We start from the raw sequence: 24,065 nt of genomic DNA, 5'->3' as shown, positions 1-24,065 counted from the left end.
GTATATGGGACCCTAAACAATCCATTAATAGCAAACCCAAAGATACTGTGAAATTGGTCTAATGATAACTCTCTATTTTGCCCCAAGCACCTAAATTTCATAATTGGCTTGTAATCTATCTCATGCAATTTCAGAGTAGTAGAGAATGAGGAAATAAATTCTAAAACTAGGGCTAGATAAACTAATTCTTGTTTATACACAAATTCCATCCAATCTAGACCATCAAGGTAAGAAACAACATTATCAAACAAACCAACAGATTAGAGAGCATCTGCAGAAATGTACCTAGTGGGTTACACTTTTCTGTCCTTTAGTCTCTTAAAAGTTTCCTTATAGGTTGCATCAGGAAGAAGCCAAGGTAGTTTGGATACCTGTGTTACCGCTGCTGAAGGTTACTTTTTGCTAGAGGAGGGAGTTTTGGCTTGTGGGGTAGAGGTAGAAACACCAACCCCTTGTCGTGTGGAAGTAGAAGTTCTGGAATTTTTGGGTGTAGGCTCTGAAAGTGGAGTAGCAGGTGGGTCTTTTCATTTTACAGGAGGTGGTGCAGAGGCCATAGGTTGGGTTGATTTAGAGTAGATTCTCCTCTTATAGGTGGATGTAGGAGGAGGTGGAGGGGTTTGTTATGGAGGAGAATCGGGATTGGGGGCTTGCATTGCTAGGGGCGTGACTTGGGAAGGGATTTCCATGGTGGTGGTCAACGATGGTGGAGGAGGGAAGAAGAAAATAAAGGAGATAGAGGGAAAGTTAGGTATCGGTCAGCGAAAAGGGTGTGGGGAGAGGTTTGATGCTAAAAGAAATGAATAGAAGGGAGGTTGTGAACAGAAACGATGGGAAGTGGGAGGTGGGAAAGTAGGGTGTGTTGAAAATTTTGATTTGCACAGGACTTGCGATTTTCTGCATAAGGGGAGAATGGGTGTGCATAAGTTATGCAGGTTCTTATGTAAGTTTTGGCAAGAATGGAGAGTCTGAAAAGTTGGTCGTGCAAAAGTGCATAACTTATGCACTCTCTTATGCAAGTTTCGGCAAAAATGGAAATCCCAGAAAATTTGGTTATGCAATAGTGCATAAGCTGTGCACTTGGTTATGCGGAATTTGGTAGAAATGAAAATATAGGATTTGAAGTTATGCAAGAGTGCATAAGTTATGCACACACTTATGCAAGTTTCGGCAGAAATAAAAATTGGCAAAATTTTGGTTATGCAGGATTGCGTAAGTTATGCACGCTCTTTTGTAGATTTCGACAAAAAAGAAAATGGCAAAAATTATGGCGGTGCTGAATTACATAAGTTATGCATACCCTTATGCAGATTTCGGCAAGAAATGAAATGGAAAAAATTTGGTTATGCAGAATTGTATAATTTATGCAAGAGCTTATGCAGGTTTCGGCAGAGAAGAAAAATGGCAAAAAATGAGACTTGAAAGCTGCATAAGTTATGCAGTTACTTATGCACATTTCAACAAGATTCATATTACAATAAAAAATGTTTTGTAAGTTTGAAAAAATACACTAGAATGAAGAAATGTAACCCTATAATGCATAAATCATGAGAAATTATCATAAAAAATACATCAATATATGCAAAATCCATCACAATTGCACCATACAAGCTAGTAGAAGTAAGTTCTGCATAAGGGACATATGTAAATTATGCCATTTCAACTCAAACCCTGCAAATTAATATTTTAGCACATTAAAGCTCAATAAAAATCTGCACAAAGTTGCACTTATCCACAAAAGAAAATAGACTCTCCAAGTTATGCCAAGATAATGCAGCATGTACACATTGAATCACACAACCCAATTAAGTTCAAAACCACTAAAATGACCCACTTACCATCATATTAACATGATAAGCACAAATACATAAAAAGATACACACCCAACCTCAACAAAGAAGCAAATAGTATATATTGCAGACCCTTTTTGCTGAAAATTTTTCTGAATAAGCCAAGAAAGGGTCCTACTGTCACGACCCAACTTATGGGCCGGACCAGCACTAGGACCTGGGCCAGCCTAAAGCCCTCGAGGCCCGTAGTAAGCCTAACTATTCCTCAATCCAACTCTAAGGCCCATTTGGGCCCAATTTCAAGAATTCAATCGGACAGAGTCCAGCCATAAAATGGACCTTTCAACGAGGAGTTTTTGACTCACCCGACTGTAAACACAATATATAATCAATTGGGGATCTCAGCTCACCCTCCACATACTCATAACAACATAAAAATAAATGGGAGCTCAGCTCCCTCATCCAGTCCAACATACATGCATATAATAAGATTACAGGTCCAACATGACAATTTATATTATAGACCCAAATCAAATAAATATTTTTAACACATGCGAAAATTCTAGAAGTTAACAGAATTACACAAACATGAATAGACGACCTGCGAGAGAAAAAAGCAGGTTAACCACAACAATAATCCTCCTGTAGCCTGGAAAAATATTGAACAGGAGTGAGCGTTCAACTCAGAGAGTAAAATATCAATTTTAACCATAATATCTATAACTATCTAAAACTAATGCACTCTGTAGAGTGAAATGCAACATCGATAATATTTTCACATCATAACAGCAAAGAGGTAATTTGGAGCACTCACACACCCGATAATGTCAAACAATACATATATGGGAGCTGATACCCTATACAGCTCTCTTAATCCAAACTTTGCCAGCGAAGAACTTAAGCTCGGACTTCCACTGAATAAACCAAATCGGGGTCCCAGCGAAGAACTCAAGCCATATCTACCCCGAAGGACCGGGTCCTAGCAAAGATCTCAAGCCGTGTCTATCCGTCCTGTCCATAGCCAACACCACACCACACGCACGCCAACTCACGCACATTGCTCCAAATTACCACAACAACATCCATGGCACTTTAACAGTTATGAATGCAATATAAAACGTGCCTAGAGTTTAACTACATAGATATTTACATATAAGTGATGCATGGGCATGTTTGAACATATAATAATATCGAAATTACAATTAAAATTAATATTTTACTCATAGACTTAACAGCAGTCATTGTGATGGTTGGGCGGAGGAAGAAGACTGTCCCGACTCACCTGACAATTTTATTACAATAATTTAATAAATTTGACTCAACACAAACTAAGAAAAAGACTAAAAATGTCCTAAGTTGTGCCGAAAATCCGGTAGAGTCTCTCCTATACCTAGGACCTACCCAACTTGCAAAAAGGCTTAAAACACACTTCTATATTCACAAATCATATATCCACATCTCAATCACATCACACAGCCCCTCCTGGGCCCATCCAAACAATCATCAATCACAATATGTAAAATTATAGTTTAGTCCTTATAATTGATCCTTTTTGCAAAAACTACCCAAATAAGCTCTAAAAATTCTAAAACTTTGCCTTGCAGTCCTTAGCAATATTACTAAGCTAATGCAAAAAGAATCATAATTTTTTGAGCTACCACAAATATTTTATGGATTTTTAATCCCATTCAAGCACTAGAAAATTAAGAAAAAGTGAGGTTCGGGTTTACTTATGCCGATTCCGATCTCAAAAATGCGCTCGAGACATTTGACAATGGTGGGGTAGCCAAAATCTCGATCCAATTCCAAGACTTTTTTAGTAGCCAGTCTGTCTGCCCGGAAATTCACAAACAGGGGGCAGCTGTCGAATTTCTACGAATTGAAGGTACCTACACGAAGCCCATAACAAGGGGGTTAGTATAAAATTTTTACGGAATTTTCTAAGCTCATTTAATGCTCGGAAAAATAATACGAAGTTTGGTGGGACCCACCGAAAAACGGTGTTGAAAAATTTGGAAATTTTTATTGCCTCGAAGCTCTTGACGAGTGGAGCGCTCTGGTACTCTCAGTTTTCTCGTGGGGTTCACGGTTTGCGATAAATCTAGCCCAAAAGTCGAAATGGGCTAAACTTCTCGGACAAAAATTGGACAAACCGCTTGATGGATTTTGGTGTTCTTGGTGTCTATGGAAAGCTCTCGAGGTATAGATGATGTTTGACACAAGACCCGGCCCAATCGATGGACAGATCAGCCAAATTTCGGTCGCCTGGTATTTGGATACCTCTATTCCTCTGTTAGACATCAAATGTCCAAGCACTATCCCTTCCTGAACTATGAAATGACACTTTTCCCAGTTTAATACAAGGTCAGTATCTGCACATCGCTATAAAACTTTAGAAAGGTTAGCCAAGCATATGTCAAAAGAAGATCCATAAATAAAAAAGTCATCCATAAAAACCTCCATTATATCTTCAATGAAATCTGAGAAGATTGCCATCATGCACCTTTGAAAAGTGGCTGGTGCATTACACAACCCAAATGGCATCCTCCTATAAGTAAAGGTTCCATATGGACAAGTAAAAGTGGTTTTCTCTTGATCATTTGGATGGATAGGGATTTGGAAAAATCTTGAATACCCATCTAAATGGCAAAAATAAGAATGCCTAGCCAGTCTTTCTAACATTTGATTAATGAAGGGAAGTGGAAAATGATCTTTTCTAGTGGCAATATTTAATTTTCTATAATCTATGCACATTCACCAACTAGTCATTGTTCTGGTGGGAATTAATTTGTTATTTTCATTTTTTACCACTGTCATTTCACCTTTTTTAGGGACAACATATACTGGACTCACCTAAGTTGTAACACCCTCCCGGTAGCAACTCCGTACATTCTACTGTTCCGGTGACCGGTGTCAGTCCGGACAGCTAGAACGTTCGGAAAGATATTTAAACTAAAGTGAGGAACCATAATTAACTCAAATATTAATAATAAAAATTTAGTAAAAATTTTAGAAATTAAATACAACCAAGTTAAACGAGCCGGTGCCCAAGCGATGGGTAACCCAGAGGGAAGTTGCGGTTCTCGCAACTAGGAGCCCTAGACCCAGGGAAAAATTCATAAAATAATTTTTGGGACTCCAGAGAAGGGTCATTGAGGTCCCTATGGAATTAGAATGCCAAGAAAATATTTAGAAAAATTTTTCAATCAATACAGACAATTTTGACCCGTTAAGCCAAACGGAGGGCATTTTGGTCATTTCGCCTTCAGAGGCGATTTTTGGCCGACTTGTCCAGTTAAGTAAATAATTATTATGATCTAAAATATGAATAAATATTGCTAAAAATTAAATTAAAAATGAATAGAAAAGAAAGAAAAAGAAAATGACTTAAATCCTTAATTATGACATCACTATGATGTCATTTAAATGACCTCCACTAATCACCATTCAACAACACAACAAAAATTATTTAAAAAGGGAAAAATGACAAATTAAGAAACCATTTTCTGGTTTCTTCTTCTTCCAAAGCCGTGACCCTCTCTTCCACTCCCTCCATGAAAATTTTCTTTCACTACTTCCATTTCTCATGAATTTCCACTACTAAACCCTAGACACCTTTCATTAAAGCTTGTCCATACCTCTTGGGAAAGTGTTTGGCAGCCTAGAAAAGGAAAGAAAGTGAAGTTTAAGTTTGGAAAATTCTGCCCTACAAGAGGTTAGTGCTTACTTATGCAAATATTTCTTTATTTTCATGTTAGGGACTTGAATTTGGTATGAAATTGTAAATTAAATGGACTAAAACTCATGTGTATGTATACCATGAATTTCGGCAGCCCTAAGGAAGGAATGAATTTGATTGTTTTAATGGACTTAGGATGAATTAGAGATTATGTTTAAAGTGTATATATATATATATATATATATATATATATATATATATATATATATATATATATAAGGAATGAAAGAGTTAACTAAGGTGTGTGGTGTGAACCTTGAATTTGAGCTAGGGTTTGGGAGTGAAATTTAGATTTGGCTTATGAAGTGGTAAGTGAACATTATAATGGCCAATTAGTGACCATTTGAGGTAAGTTGACCATAATTTGAAGAGATTTAGAGTAATACAAACTGAATTGGTGGGCTGCCTAGTGAGTGCAGTAGGGAGGCTGGGAGTCCAGCCTGTTTGGACTACCATATCTTTGGCTGTGTAGGTTCAATTGGTGTTTGGCCAATTGTACATGAAACTAGACATATAATGGCACAATGTTTCTGAAGAAACCATGCCCAAAAGACCAAAGCAAGTGGACCAAAAGTTGTCCCCAATCCGGATACCCTGCAAGTAGATTCTGTAGAATGACCAAATGAACAGTAAGCCATAACTCACTGTAAAATGGTCCATTTGACCTAAAATTTTTACAGCAACAAGATAAGATATAGACAAACAACTTTCATGAAGAAACCTACCCCAAATTATGACCAGAACCTGTCCAACAAGGCACTCACAGTCACTGTTCATTGTACTATAGATTTGGTAAATTCTGCAGTTTTCCAATCCGGCCAGCTGTGGTTTTTGGACCATATCTGGAGCTACAAAACTCCAAATGGAGTGATTCAAAAAACTAGACAAAATAAGGAACAACTTTCATGTTTACCATTTCCTCAAATTTCCACTGTAACAGTCCCTAACGGAACAGTAAATTTATGGTACAAAAACTGAAAATTCTGCCCCTTAGTGCTAAGTTTGGAAATGGATTTGGTGATTAATTCCAATAAGTTTTAAATGCAAAATGTGGTACATTGGGAGTGTTAAAACCAATACACATATTTTCTATCCAAAAGTCAACATTTTTGTTGACTAATAAAGTGAATAGTAACACCAAAACTTGAAATTCACAAATTGAAGAATTTTAAAGTATCAAATGCCCTAGTATACCTAACAAGATTGGTTTGGATAGTTTGGCATGCCAATAGGTTCGATTAGCGATCGCACATGGCATTATGCCATTCTGTGATTTTATGGCTTTTAGCCATTTTGATATTGTGTTGAGACTTGGCCTCGTGCCTAATATTATTCTGACTTGTTACATGCTGCACAATCGGAGATACATATGTGACCGATGGTGTGACGGCCGAGGTACTTGATACCCAGTGCGGTTTACCGCTTATCGATCCAGTCATCCAGTATAGGTTACTTGGGCAACCAAATGAATGAAAATGGACAAAGTTAAAGAAATAAATGAATATAACAAATACAAAACAAATAAGACATACACATTCAATAAATATTTATTTTCTGCTATTTTCTTTTATTTTATTATTGCACCACTAAGCATCATTGCTTAGCGCGTTGCTTTTGCCACGCGTAGGTTCTGGAAATACTGATCGTGAGCCCAGTAGACCGCAGACTAGGTGAGTCCATCCTGCAGCTCTGCATAGTGTCCGTGTCACCTTACCCTCCACAGTGCATTGGTAGGGCACTAGGTTTCATTTTGGTATTTTGTAACTATTTTTTTTTTTATTTTCTTATATGTATTTGGATTTATGTAATGTATTTTGATGTTCATATAAATAATGAAAATTGTGTTGGTGAATGGAAAATGTGAATATCTATCTGTGAATTGTACTTGATTATCACATTAGATGAATGATTGAGAAATGAAATTGAAAATGTTGAGATTTTGATATTGGAGTTTGAGAGTGATGAGATACGAATATTGGAAGTGTTTTTCACAGGTTCCGAAGAACTGTTTTCTCTATTTTTAGCCAGATCACTGGATTTTCTTTAAAATTTTCGGAACCTCAAATAAATAATAATTTCGATAAATGGCTTAAATAAATTATATTTCATAAACTATATTCAAAACTATGACAAAAATTGATTAAGGTAAAATAGAGTGTGCCGATACACCGTGTGACATTGCTTACTCGGATATTCTGTACACGGGTAAGGAGTGTCACATTTAGTGGTATCAGAGCACGGTTTAGGCGTTTCTGGGCCTAGATTGAGTCCATACCATGCATTGCATTTGTAAGAGTCGAGGTGACACTAATGCAGATCTGTTTGTCTTTCTTATTTTGAATAGGATATGGACCCTACATCACAGAGAGCAGTTGAGGAGGAAGTGGAGAGTCATGCTCCACCTGCAGCAGCTGAGACTGGGGGTATGGGAGAACCTGCTCCGCCAGCTCAAGCAGAGCCTGCTCAGCCTCCACAGGCCATGTTTCATCAAATGGCCGAATTCTTTAAACAAATGGCTGGGGTAATGCCACCACCACCACCACCTCCACAACCGAAATCACACCTGGAAAGATTGAGAAAGTTTGGAGCAGTGCAATTCTTTGGCAAGAGAGAAGATGATTCTGTTGGAGCCGAAAATTGGTTGAACAGAACAGGCAGAGTTCTAAAACAACTCCACTGCACTTCAGAGCAAAATCTAGAAGCTGCTGTATCTCTGCTGCAAGACGACGCATATGAATGGTGGGATACTGTGTCCAGTGAAGTACAGCCAGAAATAGTAACTTGGGACTTCTTCCTCTCCGAATTTAAGAAGAAATATGTGGGTAGTGTATACCTGGAAGAGAGAAGAAGAGAGTTCATTAACACAGCGAGGCGGTATCGGTGGCCGAGTATGAGAAGGAATTCGTTAGATTGAGCCGCTATGGAAGGGAGATAGTCTCTAATGAAGCTGAAAGGTGCAAGAGATTTGAAGAGGGACTAAATGACAACATAAAGATCATGATCACTGCCTTGGGAATCACAGACTTTACCAAGCTAGTGGAAGCTGCAATAAAGGTTGAAAAGGTTAGAATCAGTGAGCAGACTAGAAGGGAAAGATAGCAGAAGAGGGGCCCAGGTCAGTCTAGTTCATCCCCTACATTTGGGAAAAAGTTCAAGAGTCCACCTGCACAGAGTTCAGGTCAGCCACAAGGTCAGGGTCAGTCTCAGGGGCCCAGGCCACAGTTTACCCCTAGGAGAGGTCAGTCCACACCATCAGTGGGTAGCTCTCCAGGGATGGGGTTCAGGGGACCAGCCCCAGCATCTTCTGCATGTCCACATTGTTTGAAATGGCATAAGGGGGAGTGTTGGAGAGTGATTGGTGCCTGCTTAAGGTGTGGGTCAACAGAGCATCAGTTGAGGAACTGTCCATGCAGAACTACTACAGCTGCTCCAACACAAGCAGACAGACCTGCTCCTGCACCACAAAGGGGTAGGAAATCTGGCAAATCTGACGCAGTGGGACCATCACAGAGGCCTGCATCTGAGCCAGTAGAGAGGCCAGATAACAGACCACCTGCCAGAGCCTATGCCATTAGAGCTCAGGAGGAGCAAGATGCCCCGGACGTCATCAGGGGTACGTTCTCCCTCTACAATGCATCTGTGCATGCATTAGTGGATCCAGGATCCACTCATTCATACATCTGCATCAACTTACCCGTAGAAAGGGGGATACTAGTAGGGGAGAGTGACCAAGACATTCTGGTCACTAATCCATTGGGCCATAGTGTGGTAGTGAACAAAGTGTACAAGGGTTGCCCGTTAAGGATTCAGGGGTATGAATTCTTGGCAGACCTGATTGAGTTGCCTTTCCATGAGTTTGATGTGATTTTGGGAATGGACTGGTTGTCACGTCATCAGGCAATAGTTGATTGCAAATTGAAGAGAATTTCTCTGAAAACTTCTGAGGGTATTGAGATCATAGTTGTGGGGGAAAGGACAGATTTCTTGTCCAATGTCATCTCAGCCACAGTTGCAAGAAGAATGATGAGAAAAGGCTGTGAAGCCTACCTAGCACATGTGGTGGATACTAGGCAGGCTAAGCCAGATCTGTGTGACATACCCACAGTAAGAGACTTCCCAGATGTATTTCCAGAAGAATTGCTTGGTTTGCTACCAGAAAGAGAAGTCGAATTTGCTATTGAGACACTGCCGGGTACAGCACCCATTTCTATTGCTCCTTATAGGATGGCACCCACTGAATTGAGGGAGTTTAAAACTTAGTTACAAGAGTTGCTTGATAAGGGGTTCATACGCCCCAGTGTGTCACCGTGGGGAGCTCCAGTGCTGTTTGTGAAGAAAAAGGATGGGACTTTGAGGCTATGCATCGATTACCGGCAGTTGAATAAAGTGACTGTGAAGAACAAATATCCGTTGCCTAGAATTGATGATCTGTTTGATCAGTTGAAGGGAGCAGGAGTATTTTCTAGATTGATCTCGCATCGTGGTATCATCGATTGAGGGTGAAGGATGTAGATGTGCCAAAGATCGCATTCAGACCCGATATGGGCATTATGAGTTTCGTGATGCCCTTTGGCCTAACAAATGCACCAAAGAAGATTCATGCACCTTATGAACCGTATCTTCCATCCACACTTAGATCGGTTCGTAGTGGTCTTTATTGATGATATTTTGGTGTATTCCAAGACCAGGGAAGAACATGATGAGCATTTGAGGATTGTTCTGCAAACCCTGAGAGAAAAGAAGTTGTATGCTGAGTTGTCCAAGTGTGACTTCTGGTTAAATGAGATTGCATTCCTTGGACACATAGTGTCAGCTGATGGGATTAGAGTGGATCCCAAGAAAATAGAAGCAGTAATGGAATGGAATCCTCCCAGGAATACAACGTAGGTCAGAAGTAACTTCGGGCTAGCTGGGTATTCCAGGAGATTTGTCAAGGGCTTTTCCTTAATAGCTGCTCCAATGACCAAGTTATTACACAAGAATGTCGACGGACTGGAATGAAAAGTGTTAGACCGCTTTGAGAAGTTGAAGGCTATGTTGACAGAGGCACCATGTTAACACACCAAGGTCGTGAAAGGACTTTGTGGTCTACAGTGATGCCTCTCATAATGGGTTAGGGTGTGTATTGATGCAAGAGGGAAAGGTGGTCGCTTATGCTTCCAGACAGCTAAGGCCACATGAACAGAATTACCCTACCTATGATCTAGAGCTTGCAGCAATTATCTTTGCACTGAAGATATGGAGGCATTACTTGTATGGTGAAAAGTGCTACATTTACACAGACCACAAAAGTCTGAAATATTTGCCAACTCAGAAGGAGCTCAACCTTAGACAGAGGCGATGGATTGAGTTCCTGAAGGACTATGATTGTGTGATTGACTATCATCCTGGGAACGCAAATGTTGTTGCTGATGCTTTGAGCAGAAAATCCATGACAGCCTTGAGATCATTGAATGCCCGTCTATCTTTGGTTCGAGATGGAGCTATTTTGGCTGAGTTGCAAGTGAGGCCAAACCTACTACAGCAGATTTTAAATGGGCAGAATGTAGATGAGAAGCTAATAGCTATTATGAGCAAAATCTCAGAAGGAAAAGCAACTGACTATGGGGTGAAAGCAGATAGGTGTCGATATTACAAAGGAAGACTGTGTGTACTAGATGATGGGGAATTAAAGGCCAGTATTCTAAAAGAGGCACACACCAGTGTATATGCTATGCACCCAGGAAGTACAAAGATGTATCATGATTTGAAGTTTCAGTATTGGTGGCCTGGTATGAAGAAAGACATAGCTGACTATGTGACTAAATGTTTAACATGTCAGCAAGTCAAGGCAGAACATCAAGTTCCATCGGGTTTGCTACAGCCTATACGCATACCTGAATGGAAATGGGATCGGATTACCATGGATTTTGTAAGTGGTCTACCTCTCACCCAGAAGAAACATGATGCAGTATGGGTGATAGTTGATAGATTGACAAAGTCAGCACACTTTCTGCCAGTTAGGACTGACTACTCACTGGAAAAGTTAGCAGAATTGTATATCAGTGAGATAGTTAGACTGCATGGAATTCCACTTTCCATCATATCTGATCGAGACCCAAGGTTTACATCGAGATTTTGGAAGAAGTTGCATGAGTCCTTAGGTACACAACTCCACTTCAGCACAGCATTCCATCCTCAGACGGATGGGCAATCCGAAAGAGTAATCCAGGTAAACAATTGAACCAATTGAATTAATACAACTATTGAATTAAAATGATAATAATAACATGAAATATATGTCAGGTCCTTGAGGATATGCTGAGGGGTTGTGTCATTGAGTTTGAGGGAAGTTGGGATAGATACCTCCCATCGCGTAATTTGCATACAACAATAGCTACCAAGCTAGTATCCAAATGGCCCGTATGAAGTAATCGTATGGGAGGAAATGTAGAACTCGGTGTGCTAGACTGAATTGGGCGAAGACAACTGGTGGGGCGGACACGGTGAAACAGACTGAGGAGAAAGTGAAACTAATCAAAGCCAATCTGAAAGTTGCCTCAGACAGACAAAAATCTTATGCCGACCTGAAGAGAAAAGAAATAGAATATGCGGTTGACGACAAAGTGTTCCTCAAAGTGTCACCGTGGAAGAAAGTACTGAGGTTTGGAAGAAAAGGTAAGTTAAGCCCTAGGTTCATTGGCCCATATGAAGTCATTGAACGTGTGGGTCCAGTGGCCTATAGGCTAGCTTTACCATCAGAGCTGGACAAGATCCACAATGTGTTCCACGTGTCCATGCTCAGAAGATACCGCTCAGATCCTTCACATGTCATCTCTAGGGAAGAAATTGAAATACAACCGGATTTGACATATGAAGAAGAACCTCTACGGATCCTAGCTCGGGAAGTGAAAGAGTTGAGAAATAAGCAGATTCCACTGGTGAAAGTGCTTTGGAGGCACCATAACACCGAGGAGGCAACTTGGGAAAGTGAAGGAACGATGAGGCAACAGTTCCCTCAACTGTTTGCATCAGATAAAATTTCGAGGACGAAATTTAAATTAGAGGGGAAGAGTTGTAACACCCTCCCGGTAGCAACTCCGTACATTCTACTGTTCCGGTGACCGGTGTCAGTCTGGACAACTAGAACGTTCAGAAAAATATTTAAACTAAAGTGAGGAACCATAATTAACTCAAATATTAATAAGAAAAATTTAGTAAAAATTTTATAAATTAAATACAACCAAGTTAAACGAGCCGGTGCCCAAGCGATGGGTAACTCAGAGGGAAGTTGCGGTTCTCGCAACTAGGAGCCCTAGACCCGGGGAAAAATTCATAAAATAATTTTTGGGACTCCAGAGAAGGGTCATTGAGGTCCCTATGGCATTAGAATGCCAAGAAAATATTTAGAAAAATTTTTCAATCGGTACAGACAATTTTGACCCGTTAAGCTAAACGGAGGGCATTTTGGTCATTTCGCCTTCAGAGGCGATTTTTGGCCGACTTGTCCAGTTAAGTAAATAATTATTATGATCTAAAATATGAATAAATATTGCTAAAAATTAAATTAAAAATGAATAGAAAAGAAAGAAAAAGAAAATGACTTAAATCCTTAATTATGACATCACTATGATGTCATTTAAATGCCCTCCACTAATCACCATTCAAAAACACAACAAAAATTTTTTAAAAAGGGAAAAATGACAAATTAAGAAACCATTTTCTGGTTTCTTCTTCTTCCAAAGCCGTGACCCTCTCTTCCACTCCCTCAATGAAAATTTTCTTTCACTACTTCCATTTCTCATGAATTTCCACTACTAAACCCTAGACACCTTTCATTAAAGCTTGTCCATACCTCTTGGGAAAGTGTTTGACAGCCTAGAAAAGGAAAGAAAGTGAAGTTTAAGTTTGGAAAATTCTGCCCTACAAGAGGTTAGTGCTTACTTATGCAAATATTTCTTTATTTCCATGTTAGGGACTTGAATTTGGTATGAAATTGTAAATTAAATGGACTAAAACTCATGTGTATGTATATCATGAATTTCGGCAGCCCTAAGGAAGGAATGAATTTGGTTGTTTTAATGGACTTAGGATGAATTAGAGATTATGTTTAAAGTGTATATATATATATATATATATATATATATATATATATATATATATATATATATATATATATAAGGAATGAAAGAGTTAACTAAGGTGTGTGGTGTGAACCTTGAATTTGAGCTAGGGTTTGGGAGTGAAATTTAGATTTGGCTTATAAAGTGGTAAGTGAACATTATAATGGTCAATTAGTGACCATTTGAGGTAAGTTGACCATAATTTGAAGAGATTTAGAGTAATACAAACTGAATTGGTGGGCTGCCTAGTGAGTGCAGTAGGGAGGCTGGGAGTCCAGCCTGTTTGGACTGCCATATCTTTGGCTGTGTAGGTTCAATTGGTGTTTGGCCAATTGGACATGAAACTAGACATATAATGGCACAATTTTTCTGAAGAAACCATGCCCAAAAGACCAAAGCAAGTGGACCAAAAGTTGTCCCCAATCCGGATACCCTGCAAGCAGATTCTGCAGAATGACCAAATGAACAGTAAGCCATAACTCACTGTAAAATGGTCCATTTGACCTGAAATTTTTACAGCAACAAGATAAGATATAGACAAACAACTTTCATGAAGAAACCTACCCCAAATTATGACCAGAACCTGTCCAACAAGGCACTCACAGTCACTATTCATTGTACTGTAGATTTGGTAAATTCTGCAGTTTTCCAATCCGGCCAGCTGTGGTTTTTGGACCATATCTGTAGCTACAAAACTCCAAATGGAGTGATTCAAAAAACGAAATTCAACTAGACAAAATAAGGAACAACTTTCATGTTTACCATTTCCTCAAATTTCCACTGTAACAGTCCCTAACGGAACAGTAAATTTATGGTACAAAAACTGAAAATTCTGCCCCTTAGTGCTAAGTTTGGAAATGGATTTGGTGATTAATTCCAACAAATTTTAAATGCAAAATGTGGTACATTGGGAGTGTTAAAACCAATACACCTATTTTCTATCCAAAAGTCAACATTTTTGTTGACTAATGAAGTGAATAGTAACACCAAAACTTGAAATTCACAAATTGAAGAATTTTAAAGCATCAAATGCCCTAGTATACCTAACAAGATTGGTTTGGATAGTTTGGCATGCCAATAGGGTTCAGTTAGCAGTACTGCACATGGCATTATGTCATTCTGTGATTTTATGGCTTTTAGCCATTTTGATATTGTGTTGAGACTTGGCCTAGTGCCTAATATTATTTACAGCTTGTTAGCTGTTTTGTTGCACACCGGGAGATACATATGTGACTGATGGTGTGACGGCTAGAGGTACTTGATACCCAGTGCCAGTTTACCCGTTTATCTAGCCCAGTCGTCCAGTATAGGTTACTTGGGCAACCAAATGAATGAAAATGGACAAAGTTAAAGAAATAAATGAATATAACAAATACAAAACAAATAAGACATATACATTCAATACATATTTATTTTCTGCTATTTTCTTTTATTTTATTATTGCACCACTAAGCATTATTGCTTAGCGCGTTGCTTTTGCCACGCGTAGATTCTGGAAATACTGATCGTGAGCCCTGTAGACCGTAGACTGGGTGAGTCCATCCTGCAGCTCTGCATAGTATCCGTGTCACCTCACCCTCCACAGTGCATTGGTAGGGCACTAGGTTTCATTTTGGTATTTTGTAACTAATTTTTTTTTTTATTTTCTTATATGTATTTGGATTTATGTAATGTATTTTGATGTTCATGTAAATAATGAAAATTGTGTTGGTGAATGGAAAATGTGAATATCTATCTGTGAATTGTACTTGATTATCACATTAGATGAATGATTGAGAAATGAAATTGAAAATGTTGAGATTTTGATATTGGAGTTTGAGAGTGATGAGATACGAATATTGGAAGTGTTTTTCACAGGTTCCGAAGAATTGTTTTCTCCATTTTTAGCCGGTACTCTGCCGAATTTTCTTTAAAATTTTCGGAACCTCAAATAAATAATAATTTCAATAAATGGCTTAAGTAAATTATATTTCATAAACTATATTCAAAACTATGACAAAAATTGATTAAGGTAAAATAGAGTGTGCCGATACACCGTGTGACATTGCTTACTCGGATATTCTGTACACGGGTAAGGGGTGTCACATAAGTACTGTCTGAGATAGATATATGATCCCTGCATCAACCAACTTCAAAATATCCTTTTTAACAACTTCTTTCATATTTGGGTTCAACCTCCTCTGATGTTCAATAGATGGCTTATAATTTTCTTCCAAAATAATTCTGTGCATGCAAAAGTGTGGACTTATTCCCTTAATGTCATCTATGGGGTATCCTAAAACTTTCCTAAATTGCCTCAATACTCTTAACAGCTTATCAAACTCTAAAGTGCTCAAGTTTGCATTTACAATTACTGGATAAGTGTTATTGGGGCCAAGAAATTCATACCTGAGCTGAGAAGGAAGTTGCTTAAGTTTTACCTTAGGTGTATCTTCTTCCTTGAATGATGGTTGCTTAGATTCGACTTTTTCCTTTTGTGTGAGTTGAAAAACTGGAGCAGAAATGAATGGTGGCCTACCCTCTAAATGTTGAGCATATGTAGCCACATGAGGTTTGTTATTGTCTATGCTTCCTCCATGAACTAAGCAATTTTCAAGTGGATCTTCCAGATATCTCTTTCTGAAGTGTTCTTCAACCAGCTCATCAATGATATCAATTCTCAAATAAGTTTCAGCTTCAGAATGATGTTTCTTCATGGTGTTATTAATATTGAAAACCAATTGATCTTCACCAACTCTAAGAGTCAATTTTTCTAACTTAACATCAATTAATGCCCTTGCTGTAGCTAGAAAGGGCCTTCCCAAGATAATTGGGATATTGGAATCCTCTTCCATGTCCAAGATAACAAAGTCAACAGGTATATAGAACTTCCCAACCTTTAGAGGCACATTCTCCAAAATCCCTTCATGATATTTAATTGATCTGTCAACTAACTGAAGAGAAATGTGGGTTGGCTTAAGATCTCCCATATTGAGCTTCTCATAAATGGAGAGGGGCATAAGGCTAACACTAGCCTCTAGATCACATAAAGCTTTTGTAGAACACAACTCCCCAATGTGGCATGGAATTGAAAAACTCCCGGGGTCTTTAAGCTTAGGAGGAAGTTTCTTCTGGAGTATGGCACTACATTCTTCTATCAAAGCTACAGTTTCATGGTCTTCAAGTTTCCTCTTGTTTGAGAGAATTTCTTTTAAAAATTTTGCATAAGAGGGCATTTGTGAAAGAGCATCAATAAAAGGCACATTTATGTATAGCTTCTTCAAAACCTCTAAGAACTTCACAAATTGCTTATCAAGCTTGGCTTTTTGAAATCTTTGTGGAAAGGGAAGTTGTGGTTTGTAAGGCTCTGGAGGTATATATTTCTCTTCCTTCTCTTCAATTTTATCTTTTCCTTTTTCTGCACTTTCTTTCTCACTTTCTTATTTTTCACTCTCATCAATTTCTTTCTCATTTTCTCTCTTCTCACTTTTTTCACTCTTCTTATTGTTTACAACCTTCCCACTTCTTAAAATAATAGCTTGACACTGTTCTCTTGGGTTTTTCGGTTGACTTGGAAGTTTTCCAAAAGACTTGGTACCTGAGGAAGATGCTTATTGTGTAATTTGATTTTCCAACATTCTGTTATGTGTTTGCAACTGTTCTAGCCTTGCTTTCATCTCTCTCATCTCTTCATCATGCTTAGTTTGGTTAGTAAAAATCTGTTGTAATAAAGTTTCTGTGGTGGAACTTTACTCTTGCTATTTTGGTGGAGGATTCATGTTTCTCTGCTGAAAATTAGGCAATGGTTGCTTATTTTACTAATACGAAATTCCTTGTTGCTATTGTGGTTGAAGATTCTGATTTGGGACTTGACTTTGCTGATTTCCCCATGAAAAGTTGGGATGATTCCTCCAAGTTGGATTATAAGTTTGAGAGTATGGATTCCCCATTTGTTTGTTTCCATAATTACTAACATATGCAGCCTGCTCTCCATAGTCTATTCCACAGCAAGTAGTTCCTTCTGCATAAGCAATTTGTTGTGAACTTCCAGATGATGATGATGAACTAACCAACATACTTAATTCTTCCATCTTCTTAGCCAAAACATTTGTAAATGCATCAAACTTTGCATTAATCATGTTGAATGGATCAAGGTCATACATTCCAGCAGCTTGCCTCTTTTGAGTTGGAGCTGGTCCTCTTGGACTACTCCAAAGATGAGTATTCTTTGCAATTTTCTCCAATAGCTCATAAGCTTCATCTTCATGCTTCATAATAAACTCTCCTCCAGTTTGAGCATCAATAATCCCTCTAATTGCAGGAGTAACATTGGTGTAAAAATTCTGATTTATCATCCATTTTGGAATGGCATGATGTGGGCATTGTCTCTCTAATTCCTTCCATCTCATCCATGATTCATAGAGAGTTTCATCTTCTCTTGGTTTGAAAGCTGTCATTTGATTCCTCAATTCTTGATTTTTTCCAGGTGGAAAATATTGTACAAGAAATGTATCAGTGTGTTGCTCCCAATTTGTAATGGAGTTGTGAAGTAAAGAATCAAGCCAATCCAATGCTCTATCCTTCAAAGAGAATGGGAATAGCTTCAATCTTGCTGCATCATCAGATACTCCAGGTTGTTTTTACATATCACAAATCATAGCAAACTTCTTTAAATGTGTGTGTAGATTTTTTTAAGGGTGTCCCCCAAATTGGAAATTTTGAATCATTTGAAGAACTCCAAAATCCATCTTGTAGCTATTTGCATCAATTCTTGGTCTTGCTATACTCTCTCTCAAATCATCAAAACGAGGAAATGCATGATCCATCATACTTCCCCTAGGCACATTAGCATTTACAACCTCTTCACCTTGGGCTGCATTTTCATTGTTTCGATCATTTTCAGCATTACCATCACCAATTCTAATTCTTTCATCAGCCATGTCTGCTTCAATTTCAATTGCTCTCAAAGTTTCTTTCCTTTTTCTAGTTTCTTTCTTGTTGGCTCTACAAAATTTCTTAATTTCAAGATTAAACAATAAGGATGGGTCACTTATGCTTCTAACTCTTCTCATAAATGATTAAGAGTACCTAAAAAAAAAAGAACAAACAAACACAAAATGAAAAGATAACAAAGATAAAACTATAAACAACTAAAATAATCAAGAATTCAATCTTAAATAAACAACTCCTCGGCAACGACGCTAAAAACTTGATGTGGCCCAACCATAAGTGCACGGGTCGTACAAGTAATATAGAAAAAATATCGTTCCCACGAGGAGTTGTGTTAATGATTGAATTTTTTATACAAAAATTTAACTAATTTGAATTATTTTTGAAATTAAAACAATAAATTGATAGATATTGAAGTATGAAATCTATATATGCAAAATTAATAATCTATTCAACAATGTAATGATTTAACTAAATTTGCATCAAATTAAAATAAGCAAATTGAAATGTGGCAAGATTTGAGATGGCAAGTAATTAAATTCGATTAGAAATTAACAATAATAAAAGAGGCGATTCCGGAGTTCGGGAGTTCATATTCAAGCTATTTTGAAAATTTTAAATTGGTTACCCAATCTTATGGAATTTACAGGTTTTAAGGAGATTAATTCTTAAATCCTTTGAATACTCTTTCGAGTGGGACAAAGAGTGCCTTAACCAATCTAATCCTACTTTCGTGGAGTTAAAATTAATAAAGACCCATTAAGTTCCTTAATTAATCTGTAAATCCTCTTAATCCTTAGTCTATTTCTAGATCTAAGTTAATTAAGTTCAATTTCTTGATTATCTATCACAAGGTTTTCTCCTTTCGTTGCTTCAACTATGGATTAAGAACAATACTTAATGGGATCCTACACTAAGTATATCATTGAGCACACAAGAAATTAATAAAACTTTATTAAAACCACAAAATATGGATTACCCAATCAAAATCCATAAAATATCTCAAACATTACATCCCCACTCCAGAATCTAATGAAAACTACTCACTATCCATAATATTTACAAGAAATTATGAGTTAATATAGAAATAAATCTAAAACCTAAGCTAAGAACTCAGAAACCCAATACAAGAAAGGTAGGAAAAAGGGAAGAAGGGAAGAAAACTCCAAATCTGGTCTAGAAATGGAGAGATGACATTTTGCTCTGTTTTCTGACTCTTCCCCTGCTGCTGCTCCTTTTTGTCTTCTCCTCCCTTTCTAAAATGAGATAAGGGCCTATTTATATCTTTTTCTGACAAGTAGCCCTAATATGGTGTGTTTGAGGTGTAGTTTTCATGAGAGAATCTTCTGCCAGCTCATTATGAAGACTCTATGAAACTGTATAAGTTATGCAGTCCCTTATGCAGTTTTCGGCAGGTTTTTGGGCCCTCTGTGTGAAGCTGCATAAGCAAAGAGTAAGTCTGCATAAGTCATGCAGTGACTTATGCAGATTTCGGCAGGAATGGAAAAATTGTTTCTTCTCTCTATGCAGAACTGTACAACTTATGCGGCAAGTTATGCGCAATTTGACCTCTGTATTCTTCAACTTTCAAACTTGTTTTTGATATCTTTAGCTGTAAAAATCATTTCTCACTGACATAATTTCTTTTTTAGTCCCTCAAAATCACCATTTTTCCTACAAAATAAAGTAAAATTACAAATTAATCCAAAAATTAATAATCATAAAAAACTATCTAAATAACTAATAAAATTAACTAAAAGTGACTAACAATCAAATAAAATGGCCATGAAATTAAACCTAAATAACTATGCAAAATGTATGTATCAGCCTGATAAGAATTACGAAATGCTTCTTAAGGAAAGATACAATAGTGTTGGTTTCTTTGAGAGGAAGAGACAAACGCTAGAATATGCTATAGTCTACCATCCAAACTAAGCAAGAATAAACAAATTGAATGTCACTGGAGGCCAACTTGCTCAGTTCTGATGTGATAAAAGGGAGGGGGGGGGGGGGGAGGAGGAATACATAAAATTTTGCTATTTTCACTGTTCATTCTATTATTTAATTGTGCAAACCTCTGAAAGAAAAACCGGTGCCGCTGAATTGCGCACTCAAAACCAGCGTCGAATATAATTGGGTATACTAATGCAAGGTGCATTGTTTTGTTTTCCATCCCTGAGACTTGTTTGTTCTCTAATTATCCAACCATATGACAACAATGATTGTAATTAAACAAATCAATATGATTGGAAGCAAATAATAAGCACTGATAATTGTGGTCCAATAGCTTATCATTTTTCCACGGTTTAGTTGTGAACTGCAAATGAAGACAGCATTTTAATCAATCTCTCTCAACCGATCATGTTAATTTACTATCCTCTCGTGAATCCCTTTATTCCAATTTTTGCAAAACTATAAAATTGCCAAAAACTGATGGTGTTGTTGTAATTAGTATGAATAAAGGCTTGCATGAAAAATACACACAGGAAGAGAGTAAAAGATTGGATTAGAAGGAAAATTCATCATATATAAATAAGTTATGTATCACCAAGTGTATGCTAGCTATAACGTAGAAGACAATAACCCACTTTGTAACAATTATTCTGGCTTCTTTGTCAGCTTACACATGGACTTACCAAAACAAATGCTCCCTCTGTGGAAAACAATCCTGTCCAGACTCTGAATCGTGTCAGAGTTCAAACTATGCATGTAATAATTAATAAGACCCGTGTACTCCTTTAAAATACATGCGTATTTGTACTTATTTAATCTAAAACCAATCCTAACCTATTCATTTTGTTTTATTAATGTTTCAATTATAATAGGAAAGTTGGTGGGCGTCAGTGGATATGGTGACGGCTCCGGATGTGGATGTGGCGACGATGGTAAGTACTGATAGTGAGTGGAGTAAAAATGGAAGCAATAACGGTAACAATAATATAGGAAAATGGTGTTGTTATTGGTGGTGCATTGCATGGTAGGGAAAGAGTCCTATACCATAAATCTTAGATTAACAGTTAAAATGCGCATTCATATGTCACTCTTATCTATCCAAACCATAAATTAATGAGTTGGTTAGGTTTTAACTCATAATTAAAAGAGAGGATGTGTAGATAGATAAATGGGTCAAAATTGACACCTCTAATATATGCTCAAAATATGCATATAGATTGATGGCTGCTTAAGTGACACCATAAACATTTTCATGGAATCAAATATAGAGATATAAAATTCCATTTCTCACTGGCTCAAAATATAAAATTTGGGTCAATCTTGGTCATTACTTTCTCGCCAGTTGTTGATAGCCTGCACCACTGCCTGTTTCACCACTTGAGCATCTAAGCTATCAGCATCCCCTTGGTACTGCAAAAGTTGAGAATGCTCTCTTCAATGGAATACAAATTAATTAATTAATTATGATAATTACCATATAATAGCAATTGCAAATTTGATAATCATTGCATTCCAATACTATCCACCCAATATTAATTGTCAATAATTATTAAAAAAAAAGTCCTGAACTTTTGTGGTTAGTGTTGGTGAATTTCGCATGTGATATATATATTTTTTATTTCCCTATTTAAATGTTTCTAAGGACGAACCATATGCTAAAGACATATGTGTTCGTATACAAGTATTCACACACATATGTAACTGTGAGGAAGAAATGGAATGACATTGGAAAATAAAAATAAAAAAAAACAAAGAAATAAAGCTATTTCTTACTTCTCCTCCTACTGCTTCCAGTTGAAAATTATCTTCGCATGAAACCCTAGCATCAATCACATCAAGGCCCACTTCTTCGAAGGCTTCCAGTATCGAAACAAGCAAACCAGGGCAATTCTTCTCTGACAAGACATTAATAAGGAAACCCTTTTCTAGGGTTTCCACTGTAACCTGCTGAATTATAGAAAGAAGAAAAACTTGCATCATCAGTTGATGTATAATTGGTCGAAAAGAAGAAAGAAAAGGAACAAGACAACACAATTGTAGTTCTTACCATAGGTAATTGATTTTGGGAAGTTGCAGATGCTTGAGAAGTTCCTATCTCTTGGTTCAGCCTTTCCACTTTTTCCTTCAGCTCTTCTATATATTTAGATGCATCTACAATGATTGAAGTTTTACTCATCTGCAGAATCACAAAGTTCAGAAAGACAATATAGAACAAAAAAATAATCGAACAATCCAAGAAAATACAAAAACATAACCATTGGTAGTTTTTCACTTTCACGATCATCACAATATCATAGGTACAGTCTGCTTGCACAGTTGCAAGAATTCAAGATTCAGTGTTTGCGAAAGAAGGACTATGAACAAAAGGGGAAAAAGAAATGAACGATCGGGTGATGAGTTAGGGATATTTACAGCAGTAGAGATGGGAACGTCACGGAGCTTGTCATATCGAGCTGCCTTCTTTTGCTTCCGAGAAGCCATGTTTGATGTTTATGACTCTTAGTTTTAGCTATATCCCAGCTGCCTTTCTTTGCCCTTAATTTCTAAACGCAAGTGTATAAAAGGGTTTTATAAAGCCAGAGGCTGACCTCTCCACCCTATATGATTGCTTGTTCGTTTCCTTCATGAGTGCCCCCGTTCCCCCACACGAAATCATAATTCATTCTCCTAAAATTACCATATTAGCCTCCTTTTATATTTCTTTTATCACATTTTTTAATGTATTCTTTTTTTTTTTTTTGAAAAAAATCTAGTCTATGATGTTGATTACTTTATATATAATCAATCTTTGTTGAGTAAAATAATAAAATCTGAACATGCATCTTTAATTATATAGATGATTATTAATTATTAATATTTTTAATTTGTGAATAGACTACATTAATTATATATCCATCACCAACAATATTATTGCAAATTTTCTTGGTCACCAACATCAGTCATTATTACTGAATTAAAATTTATTTTCATATGTTCACACTTCCACAGCCACGTTGTACGCTCAAATTTCATTACATCAGCTTTTCTAATCTTGCTTTATTAGTTTCTTAATTTACTCAATCTATTATTATGTAAATATTCAGCTTGCATGTTAAAATCATTACATATATATATATATATATATATATATATATATATATATATATATATATATATATATATATATATATATATATATATATATATATATATATATATCCAATATCCAATCCCTATTCGAAAAGAAATAATTTGGTGAATCCAATTCAATTAAATTTTATTAAATTATTTTTAAAAATATGAGTGTTAGAAGAAAGAATACAAGTAATGAAGGAAATGATTGTGTATTTATCTGTGTTCTATTTACAGAGATATTACATCTATTTATACATGAGAATATGAGCTAATTTATATAAGAATAATAATTGCTGTAATTATGCTACACAAATCTCTTATAATCATGCTAATTGCTGTAATTATGCTACACAAATTTCCTATAATCATGCTAATTACTGTAATTATGCTAACACCCCCCCCCCTCAAACTCAAGGTGGTAGCACAGGTGCCAACTTGAGT

The 24,065-nt window shown here is 37.0% G+C and overlaps 1 protein-coding gene and 1 non-coding gene across 4 annotated transcripts; one reads left to right on the top strand and one right to left on the bottom strand.

Moving 5' to 3' along the window:
• The first annotated feature begins 17,972 nt into the window (after positions 1-17,972).
• Positions 17,973-18,079, top strand: LOC131178818 (small nucleolar RNA R71). The gene has a single exon (XR_009147827.1). It is a non-coding gene; the product is annotated as a small nucleolar RNA R71 (small nucleolar RNA).
• A 1,411-nt stretch (positions 18,080-19,490) lies between these two features.
• Positions 19,491-23,060, bottom strand: LOC110652631 (uncharacterized). Of its 3 annotated transcripts, XM_058143492.1 has the most exons (5): positions 22,923-23,041; positions 22,766-22,814; positions 22,558-22,686; positions 22,284-22,457; positions 21,588-21,920 (listed from the first exon to the last, which is right to left on the bottom strand). In XM_058143492.1, exons 2-5 carry the CDS (start codon positions 22,766-22,768, stop codon positions 21,825-21,827), a joined length of 402 nt encoding a protein of 133 aa, XP_057999475.1. In that variant the 5' UTR covers positions 22,769-22,814; positions 22,923-23,041; the 3' UTR covers positions 21,588-21,824. The 3 variants fall into 3 exon arrangements, with proteins under 3 accessions (XP_057999476.1, XP_057999475.1, XP_021663943.1); XM_058143493.1 differs by lacking the exons at positions 21,588-21,920; positions 22,766-22,814 and adding an exon at positions 19,491-20,231 and having other exon boundaries at positions 22,923-23,060; XM_021808251.2 differs by lacking the exon at positions 22,766-22,814 and having other exon boundaries at positions 22,923-23,060.
• Between the last annotated feature and the right edge of the window lie 1,005 nt (positions 23,061-24,065).

The sequence above is a fragment of the Hevea brasiliensis genome, chromosome 3 (genome assembly GCF_030052815.1).
Source record: "Hevea brasiliensis isolate MT/VB/25A 57/8 chromosome 3, ASM3005281v1, whole genome shotgun sequence".
NCBI classification, from domain to species: domain Eukaryota; kingdom Viridiplantae; phylum Streptophyta; class Magnoliopsida; order Malpighiales; family Euphorbiaceae; genus Hevea; species Hevea brasiliensis.
This window is presented reverse-complemented; position numbering and strand designations above follow the sequence as displayed.